The sequence below is a fragment of the Aphelocoma coerulescens genome, chromosome 3 (assembly GCF_041296385.1).
Source record: "Aphelocoma coerulescens isolate FSJ_1873_10779 chromosome 3, UR_Acoe_1.0, whole genome shotgun sequence".
NCBI lineage: Eukaryota > Metazoa > Chordata > Aves > Passeriformes > Corvidae > Aphelocoma > Aphelocoma coerulescens.
This window is the reverse complement of record NC_091016.1, coordinates 105,195,014-105,205,136: the sequence shown is the minus strand read 5'-3', so window position 1 is coordinate 105,205,136 and position 10,123 is coordinate 105,195,014. Positions and strand designations below refer to the sequence as shown.

General features: G+C 45.1%; 1 protein-coding gene across 1 annotated transcript; it reads left to right on the top strand.

Moving 5' to 3' along the window:
• The first annotated feature begins 730 nt into the window (after positions 1 to 730).
• Positions 731 to 8,709, top strand: FAM110C (family with sequence similarity 110 member C). The gene is made up of 2 exons (XM_069011500.1): positions 731 to 2,024; positions 5,268 to 8,709. The coding sequence occupies exon 1, from the start codon at positions 890 to 892 to the stop codon at positions 1,982 to 1,984; it is 1,095 nt and encodes a 364-aa protein (XP_068867601.1). The 5' UTR covers positions 731 to 889; the 3' UTR covers positions 1,985 to 2,024; positions 5,268 to 8,709.
• Positions 8,710 to 10,123: the final 1,414 nt, after the last annotated feature.

The following is a 10,123-nucleotide window of genomic DNA, read 5'->3' as shown; positions in this document are numbered from 1 at the left end:
TACATTACAGCCGATGGCTCTGTCCTGCCTGTTCAGAATTGCCAGGCCAGACGGGAATTCTGCCCTATGTTTCTGAAGGGCAAAGATCTGCAACACGCAGTTCAGACTAATGCCATTCCACTGCACTTTACACGCGCACAGCTGCAGCACAGCTGTGGGCCAAGGGACAAACGTGTCCCTGCTGCTGCCGCTGGCCCGGGAAGGGCAGGATGCCGCCGGCACAGCTGGGGGCACAGCTGGGGCACATCTGTGCTGCCCGCCCGGCGTGCCCGGACCCTGCTCCGCCGCTGTGCGCTGCGAGCCCGAGTCCCGTCCTTTCCCGATCATTCCAAGGTTTCCCGTTGGAGCGCAGCGCCCGGCACGCCCGGGCAGTGAAACGCGCGGAGGGGAACGCACCGAGAAGGGCCGCGAGAGGAGCGGGGCAAGGTGGTGCCCCCCGAAGGGGGAGATGCGCTGGGGTCCGCTGGGTCAGGCCCTGAAGCAGCGTCCCGTACCCAAGGGGCGGCCCGGGAGAGGCTGTTTCCGAGGGGAGCAAACCTTCCGAGTGCCCCGGCTCCGGAGCAGGCGCCCCGCGCCCTCGCAGCGCCGTGCCGCCAGAGCCCCGGCCGCCCCAGTCCCGCGGGCGCTGGCAGGGGCCGGGCCGCTGCCCCCCCCGGGCGGCTCCTGCCTGCTTCCCTCCCTTCCTGCCGGCCGGGATTGGCTGTGCCAGCCGGCGGGCGGGCGGGACACGCGGCGCCCCGACGGTGCGGGGAGCGCGGCCCGCGGAGCGCGCTGCCGCCTGCGCGTCCGGACTGTCCTGCACCGCGATTTTATTTTCTTTCCTCTTTTTCTTTTCCTATCTCACTTCCCTCCCGGGACTGGAAGCAGGATCCGCGTCCCTGAAACTGCTATGCCAGCTGAACTCTCCCGGGCCGTGGGAATGCACGCCATCTCCGACCTCCACTCCTCCCTCCCCCTGCGGCTCCTCAACAAGGGGCCCGAGTACCTCCGCAAGCAGCTGGAGGCCGGCAAGCCGGGCAGGAAAAGTGCCGTGGAGAGACTGGCCGCCGATAAGGCCAAGTACGTAAAGAGCCAGCAGGTCATCAGCACCAGGCAGGATCCCGTCATCGCGCTCAGCTCAGCCTCGGAGAGCAGCAGCGAGACCTGTTCCGTGGAGAGCAAAGCAGCGAGCAGGGACCTGGGCAGAGGCACGGGCGCGAAGCCCCTGGAGCTGGGCAAGGCGGTGAACTCCTGCCGAGCCCCCCTGCAGCCCGGCGCCCCCATCGCCAGGCGCAGCACCAAGAGGCAGATGCGGCCGGATTCCCTAGTGATCTACCGTCAGAAATGTGAGCTTGGGAGAGGTCAAAGCCAGGACAGCTCACGGGGGAACTTGGTGAGGAGGATCTTCCATGGGTCCATAAAGGAGAAGCAGTTGACGTCCCCTGAGTTGCCCAGAGTTATGGAGGACATCGCAGCCAGCGAGAGCAGCGAGCCTCTCTCAGCAAAGGATGGTGACCATGAGCCAAGCCACCATGGAGCGGTGCAGACTGTCCCTGTGAGCACTGAAGGGGCAGGGGTATGTACAAAGGAGCATGAGAGACCCTCAAAACTGAGTACACCTCCTGCAGAGGTCAAGGAGGTGAAGAGGAGAGGTCTCCATCGCTCCCAGTCGGACATCAGCTCTCGCTACTCCAAATCTTTCGCTGAGTTTGAAACATTTTTCAAGTACTGTGGCCTGGAGCAGGAGGTCATTGAGGATCTTGGGAGAGAGAACTTCTCCGTGGTGTCTGACAATGTCTCCTTCAAGATCCGCAGCATCAGCGTGGCAACATCCGAGAGTGAGTTCACGAGGCACAGCGGGGATGAGGGGCTGCTGGAGGACGAACTCACAGAGCAGGTCCCCAGCAGCACCTCCGTTATTGAGCGCAACGCTCGGATAATCAAATGGTTGTACACGTGTAAGAAAGCCAAGGAGACTAACAAGGTGATCCAGGAACTGGCGTGATGGCTTCATTCAGCATGGGTTGGAGCCTGATGAACTCAAGGTGTGTGCAAAGCCTCGCCCTGGCAATTTGTGTTTCTCTTTCCTTTTTAAAGAGCAGTTGACTCCCCATGATTTATATTTGTCTTTTCAGGAAGGGCTGGAGGAAAATGTATTTTGTTAACCACATGTTCCAAGTGAGGCTTTTTTGCAAAGCAGAAATCTGTGTTATTAAAAAAACCAAAATGCAAACAAGTAAATCCTTGCAGCTTGCCAGGTTTAGATCAGACCCCCCACAGGAAATTAAAGAGTCAGTGTCTGTGAAGGATGCCTGCACTTCGCAGATTCCTGCTTTGCAAATAGCTTATGTCCTCTGATTTCTGCTATCTTAAATGCCAGAAAAAAACCTTAGAAAAATATTCAACCCTTAGTTACAGTTATTTGGATAACAGGCTGAACAGACTACTATAATTAGGAGTACACTGTATTTATACTGTACTGCTGAAACTATTACTCATCAGGAGTGTACTGTATTTATACTACACTGCTACAGTTTGCCCCTCTTTACTTTCCTTCACTCTCTCTCCTTCCCCTTACATATAGGCACCCCCAAGTATCAGGAAGGCAAAACTGAGTCAGTGCCCCTGCTAGCAGTCTTATTTCCTCCACGGCTTTCTGTTGGGACCATAAAAGTTTGTTCCAGGTGACCTCATAGCATTTCACCGACTGGGTTTTCCTCTGCAGTGGGTTTTGCTGTGTGGTTTGGTGATGGGAATGGGTTGTGTGGTTTGCCTGGGTCAGAAGGATACTTCACTGTTTGAAGATAAAGATAATTAACACAAAAGTGGGGATCTAGGCGTAGAAATCAGTTACTTCACAGACAGAAGCAGAACAAATTTAGCTCTGGTAAAAGCTGATGTTCTGGGTTTAATAAAAGCAGTGTTTATTTTGCATATGATCTCCTGAAAAAGAACTATGTTCATGGAGCCTGTGGTATTGATAATCTATGAGATAGCAGCTTTTCTCCTTCCAGTATGTAAAGCCCCTAGGATAACTACCACAGCTTACAGTGAGGTATTTAAAAATTGCATGAGTTGGTCTTGATATGAAGGATTACATGTATATTTTCTGACAGTTCGTAATTGGTGCGTGAGAAGAACATCATTTGGTGTAGATACAGCTGTTGATAGAGCATGTGGGCCTTATGAATGTGGAGAATTGTAGTGCTTGAGCCTCATTCCTATGCATATGTGAGGCTGTCACTCTAAATTCCTTTAATCCATATAAGGCAAAAATCCATTTGCTTACTTGAAACTGGTTTTAATGATGTGAAATTTGGTTCACTTTTAGAATTAAAATTTTTCTCAAAAGCCTATTTTTTTCCTGCAAGAGGAGGAAGACAGGAAGAAAGCCGTTATACACAAACTTTTCAAGGCCTTGCAGATAAGAATATTCTCAGGTATCCGGCTGACAATTTAAAAGAAGTGTTGTTATGTAACAAATTCTTTCCCAAATAACCTTAAAGAGAAGAAAGGGCTCTCCTGAACTAATCATTTCTCCTTGCTCATCCTTCTGTGATAAAAGGCCAGGGAGATATGCAAAACAAAACGAGGAAGGTGGTGTTTTTGTGAAGCTCCTTGCCAGCTGTCAGCCTTGCCAAATGAGGGGGTGAGATGCAGATTCCAGCAAGCATGAACCACACAAGAAAAACAACAAAATTAAAGCCTGTTTGCTCCTGAATGCCCCTGATGGGGGTAGGGTCCAAGGCCAGAGCCATGGTTGTTACCCCAGAGCTGGCTCCAGAGGGAGAAGCTGGCCCTTTCCCCATCCATTTGCAGGGTGCTAAGCATGTCCAGTGCTGCAGCTGAGGCAGGAGATGCTGGTGAGCACCCCAGGGAGCATCCAGTCTGCAGAGGAGGTGCTGCACCAGGGCAAAGGCAAGGGCAGGAGGGTGGGAAGTACCAGGGGCTGAACTGGTGCAACCTCACATGGGCTTGGTCAATGGCTTTTTATTTTTACCATATAAGATAAAATGGTAGTACACTGCCAACCTAACAGGGTGGTGAAAAGATCTCCATGAACTAACCAGCAAGTTTATTTGAGTCTATGTTCATTCTGCAATAACTTTAATACCTAAAAAAAGGGAGCACTTCACGCTCCTAGCAATTTCCGTTGGCACCAAAATTTTTGACAGCCTAGGAAAGACTAATTCAGAGGGTCCTTATTTATAAACCTAATTTTAAGAATACTAGAGCTGACTCTCAACTGTTGGATCTCAGCTATAGGGTAATTTCTGAAAACTGAGAACATACTTATCATTTAGGCCACAGAAGTGGAAAGTTCAGAAAGGTCAGCTAAAAATACCTGTACACAGTACCCAGAATAAAGGACAAGGATCATTAAGAGTTACCATAAGTTAAATATTACATTTACTGGACAGAATTTAAGGAGAGAGTTGTTATCACCACGTGATTGCAAGATGAGTCTTGTAGTCCTGATCTAAATTTTCATTCAGTCCTACACTTTCTCTGACAATACAGCGTCAAGTTGGATATCTATATGTTTTCACAATATCCAAGTATTTGGCTCTGTTTAGTTTGCTTATTAAAGGGCAGTGGACTGCTGTGCTGTGCTGCGGAGCAAAGTACTCTTCCTGATGCACTCAGGCACATGCTTGGAAGTTCCTTGTTTCATACAGATACTTGAAAATTGTTGCACCTTCTTTCGACAATGAGGCAGAAACCTCATTCCTGAAATCCCAACATTTGTTATGTATAAAACACCATTCAGGAACTGCAGAGCTTTTATGGGCCAGTGATCATTCCATTCATATTTTATGTTCTCTGTTTAATTTTTCATGAGCTCTCTGGGACCTGGTGGAGCACCATGTAAATAAAAGAGCTATTTGATCAGGTTCTTCAGCACGTTTCATCAGTGTGATGATTGCAGAGTGTGGGTTGTGAGCTTTAGAAAACTGAGGTCCTTGGCAAGTTGGGCATTGCTATTTCTTGGTGGAAAGCTGCCTGGGTTCCCTTCTGCAGTTCAGTTTCTCTCACTGACAATTCTGCTTGATTCTAAGAAGAGGGTTCACTCTGCATCCTCCTTTTTGATTTGAATCAAGATTATTCAGCCCTGAGTTTCTCATCATTCTTAAATGGATGGGCATTATTCAAATGGAAGTCTCCCGGGAGGGTAATTTACTATGTTGGCAATAGCCATAGGCAGCTGAATAAAAGCTTTAGAGTATCACCTTATGCTTGTCTGATGTGATAAATAACAAATGACACTCTTTTTCTTTTTTCTTCAGAATTGTTGACTTGGAAGTTGAACAAAACCAGACACGGGAAGAAACTTTTCCCTCATCTGGCTTATGTCTACTTTGTCTAAGTTTAGTATTTTATTATTGCTTCCTACCTTCACCGCATCCCCTGGAAGCCTCACTCTTGTCAAGCCCAAGGGTGTCCAAGACTGCAGTGAAAAGTGGAGATTGTGAACTGTGCCCCAGAAAGACAGCAGGAAACAAAAGCCCCTGGAAAAGCGAAGTGTGGCAGCAGCTGCCATCCACAATAATATTCAACATCAGCTCACTGCCTCAGGATGTCATTCCAGGCTGTGACAGAAGGTCTGTGTTGTGCACCCATCTCTTTCCAGCAATGAATTTGTCAGCAGGGATGGAGGGAGAAAGTGGGAATGAAGTGGCAATGACCTCAGGGTCAGGTGTTCCCTTGCAGACAGACTCCACCTGGATGTTCAAAGGCTCTGCCTTACCAGGGCTGTTTGATCAGAGCTCATCCTGACATCATTCAACATCATTTGCTTGGCTGGTAAGGACTAACTGTGGCAGCCTTACCTGAGATACTTGGTAAACATGTTGTAAGCTAAATCCATGCCAAACCTCTCTTTCTCTGAGAGTATGCAAGCCAAATTGGTGCATCTTGTATCCATCTAGTTTGCTCTTGCTAGTTTGTCACACTGCTTGCTCAGCCATTGGGAAAGAATAGCACAAAATACTTCCAGGAGCATGGTTCCGAGAAACAGGTATTGAGAGAGGTTTTGCATTGTTTCTGCCTTGCAGAATGGTACAATTTGTTTGTAATGTGTGCCTGACTCTGACACTGCAAACATTGCAGGGTTTGGCAGTTGTGGTGTAACACCTTTAGTTTGATGCAGTGAGTGAGCAGGCTCTTACAGAATCACGTTAGGGAACTATGCCAGGCTGTGCAAAGCCACGCTTCCCTGGTGTGGGTCTGTGGGCTGTGCAAGGCGGCATCGCTGTGCTGCAAGGCAGGAAGGCATGTTAGGGCACAGCCCGGCCAGGGAATGTCCTGATGACACCCAGTGTAGACAGCACCTTAATATCATCAGTAAAATGCTTCATTTGGGTTCCCTGAGCTAAACGTGTTTTAAAAGGTGATACTTTGTATCATTAGTGTAATGAATGAGGCCTATGCAATATCTCCCCAATCTGTAGCTGCTTGCTAGAAAATCAAAGCATTTCTATGTGGACATTACAAAACACAAGACAATGCAAAAAAAAAAAAAAAAAAACAAAACAAAAACAAAGCCAAAGCCACTTTCCCTTTCATTTGCACTGATGCCTGTCTGTGGAAGCTGCCTGACTGGCATAATGTTGACTTCACCTGTTGGCCCAGCAGAGGTTAAAAGCTTACTTTGTGTTACCACAGTTGTGGAAGAGTTGCCCTTGAAGAGCTCGTTGACATCAGCTAAATATCATCTGTGTTTCATTTCCATGGGATTTAAATGGGCTTATCAGTCCTTGGATGGTTAGTTCTCAATTATAGCACCAGTTTGGAGATGCAAGACATTTGTCTTCTGTTTCTAGTGTTAGGTACTAAGGTCTACATGTCTGAAGTTCTCAAGATAGGTTACAATTACAGATAAAATAATTGTTGAACCCACTTCTCAATTGGGAGAAAACTAAATAGTTTGTATGAGCTCCTTCAAATTAGAGAGAACATAGTGTCTGTGGATATTTTCTTACATAATGAAATCTCCATGTATATTTGTTACATTATTATAAAAGGATGATTCTCAGAAAACTTTAAGAGGCTGCTAATATGATAAGATTTATACACTTAAGGTGCAATTTTTTAAGGAACACGGTCTAGGTTTATTAGTCAGGAATACAATCTGCTGTATCTCTTCCTTCCATGCTCCCTTTGCAAGATTCTGTACCACATATATATTTATATGTCAGAGGTAAGGATTGCTTTTCTTTGAAAACATGGATCACTGTAGATAGCTCAGAGTGCAGGAAAAATCTTCTGAGTTACAATCCAGTTCCCCGCCACAGGAGAGGAGAAGTAATTTGTTTTATTTCCAAAGAAATTTTTGGTTTCATTTTCAAACTTCTGTTTGTTTTTGCTCTTTCAGTTGAGCAGATTTCAAAAGTTAAGATGAAAGATGTATTGCTCATGAGTTTTCAATGTTAGGAAGGAGTATGTTTAATTTGCTTAATGCTGAACATTGGCTTTTCTGAAAGTTGGTTTCGTGGGGGTTTTGTGGCAGAGGTTAGTGAAATCAGAACTGGACCCATCCTGAGTATTTTTTTAATCCCTCTTTTTGTCTTTGTGGATAGTTAGTAGCGTTCAGGTGACTTTCCACACTGATGAGGCAAAATTTCTCTGGCTTTGTTCAAACTCTGTAGGAATCCCAAGTATTCCCGTTTATTACAGAGGTGATCTTAAGATCTTTGCCTGATAAGCTATAGATTCCCGTTATTTAATAATACCTTCTGGGGAAGCTAATAATTTGCATTTCCTATATGTCAGAACAAAAATAGATGACAAACTTTCTTTCTCCATACATTTTGGGAATGGGTAATTAAGTGCTTTTTCCAAATGATGAAAGCTCTGGTGTTCATTCCGCTGTTACATGTAAAGGGTTTTCCTTTCTTCTGCTGGGTCTTTCAGTCATATCCTTTAAAATGAGAAAAACTTGCTAATGTTAGCCACTACCTATCTTTTTCTCCAAAAAAATCATCATTTTTTGGTTTTGGGTTTTTTTTTAACTATTTGATTACAAAAGACATCCTTTGGGATGGGTAGAATTTTCCAGCTTTGGTGTTAAGCTGTGGAAAAGTGGACTGTTGCAGTTTGAACAGAAGTTTTAGCAACGATGTTGGTTTTCCAGTTGTCTGGCAAGCCTAAAACGGCGGATGAAGACAAAGGCTAGTCATAAATTCAATTATTTTGTTTAACTAGAACTATGTAAACAAAAGTAGTCAAATGGGGTGCAAGTGTGCAGAACAAACTGCTGTTTACACCCAAGTGTTTCATGGTTCTCCAGTGCTGTGACAAGGGGCAATGTCTGCAGCTGTAGCACAACAGGAGAAAGGTACAAAGTCTGGGGTTTATGGCCTGGAAGCAGGTATTTGCAATGAGATCAGACTGAAATCTTTGCAATATATTGTAAATATTACTGTACAGAAATCTATAAGAAATACAGATTTTCCTATATGTATATTAGTTTTCTAAGGGGTATAGTCTACGCATTTTGTGAAATCGGCCAAGAATTACATCAGTGGGGATTAAGCAGAAACTTCTTCTGGAGCAGGTTGTCCTGCCACTGCCTCCTGTGAAGTTCCTAGCATCTGCTTTTGAATCCTTTGAAATGGAATACAGGCCAGATCTGATATGGATGTTTCACCATTGTTATGCTTATATTCCTGTGAAAAAAACTGCGTGCTATTGAATGCCTACAAATAAAACTACCACTCTGAGAGATAATGTTTGGTTTTTTTTTAAGTATACTTTTATTTTGCTGTCTCCATTAAAGTACTATTAAGTTGGAATCCAATTAGGGTATTAATTTCTCTGTGAGTGAGGCTGATACTCAACTGTGAACATCTGAAAGTGCCATGCATCCCTGAGCCATGCCCAGACCCCTGGCTGAGAACTTAGGCGGGGAGTCTCACAAGAAGGTGGCACAATAACTATTAGCTCTCGGTATTGGTAAATTTGAAGTATATGAGGCTAGGGCTGTTCTACAACGTTCTAATATTTTTTCATTTCAGAATATGGCTGAAATGATTATTTCTGAAGGGTACTATTTTTTTCCAAACTTTAGTATTATATTTGGGTTTGCTTGCTTTCAAAAGCTACCGTGCACTGCAGGCAATACCATATTCATCTCAGCCAGTGTTGAAAGTGGGAGGGAGTTTGAAGTACTGCTTGGAAAACATACTATCTCCAGAATCTTATAAACTGTTGTTTGACTGTTCTTTCTATAAAACAAATTCAGTATGTTATGCTAAATACCTGTTCATTTGTTTTGTGACGAAAGCAGCAGAAATACTGGCTGTGTACAGTGAGCTTTTACGAGAAACCAATGCACTCCCATTTCATAGTTATCATTTTGGTATGGTCTGATCTGCTGAGACACAAGTGTTTCACCAGCCAGCATTTGAAGGCAACTTGAGAAAGAGCTAAAGGATGCTTGCTGTGCAGATTGGGATCTTCCACAAAAACCTAAGAGCAACTTTATTATTGACATGTAACCTTCCTCTCACAAGTCCTGGGTGAGCTATGTCAGTGCAAGGTACGAAGCAAGTCTGGAAATGGTGAGAATATGTGCATCCCCCTTTCTAAAGAGGTTAATCTCCCATAGCAAGCCTTTTCTCGTCTTGCTGCCTTAGAGAGGACAGAGCCATCATAGTCTGAGAATGACCTTGGGCTTCAGCCCACCTGAGCATCTAGGAACGTCACTCTTAAGTCATTTTTCAGATTACACCTTTATTCCGTTATTTTATGAAGTCCAGTTGATTTCTCTGAGAAATAAGGTTTGGCAAGCTCCCGCTCTCGGACTGTCTAGTACAAGCAACCTTTAAAAGTCCACATCTTACTGATCCACTGCTTTGCTTCTTATTTGTCTCTGGGTAGTAAATAGGTGTTGGAAAGAAACCAGAAAAAAGGCCTTTTCTGGTGTATTGTTGATGCTGAGGCATTCTGAACACACAACTGCAAAAGTACTTAGTATCTCCAAGAGCTTTTGCCAAAGAACAGCCTGTGTCAACAGCAGGCAAATAAGCAAATACAGGACTTGGCTTTACTCTGCAAAGAGATGCCTTCAAATTTTGAGGACATTTTGTGATTGGGCTGTATTTATCCTGGCTTTATCCAGTGGTACTGAAGGGGACTATGT

Excerpts from the sequence above, each read along its gene's own strand:
- FAM110C (XM_069011500.1), top strand. The coding sequence starts at position 890 with ATGCCAGCTGAACTCTCCCGGGCCGTGGGAATGCACGCCATCTCCGAC.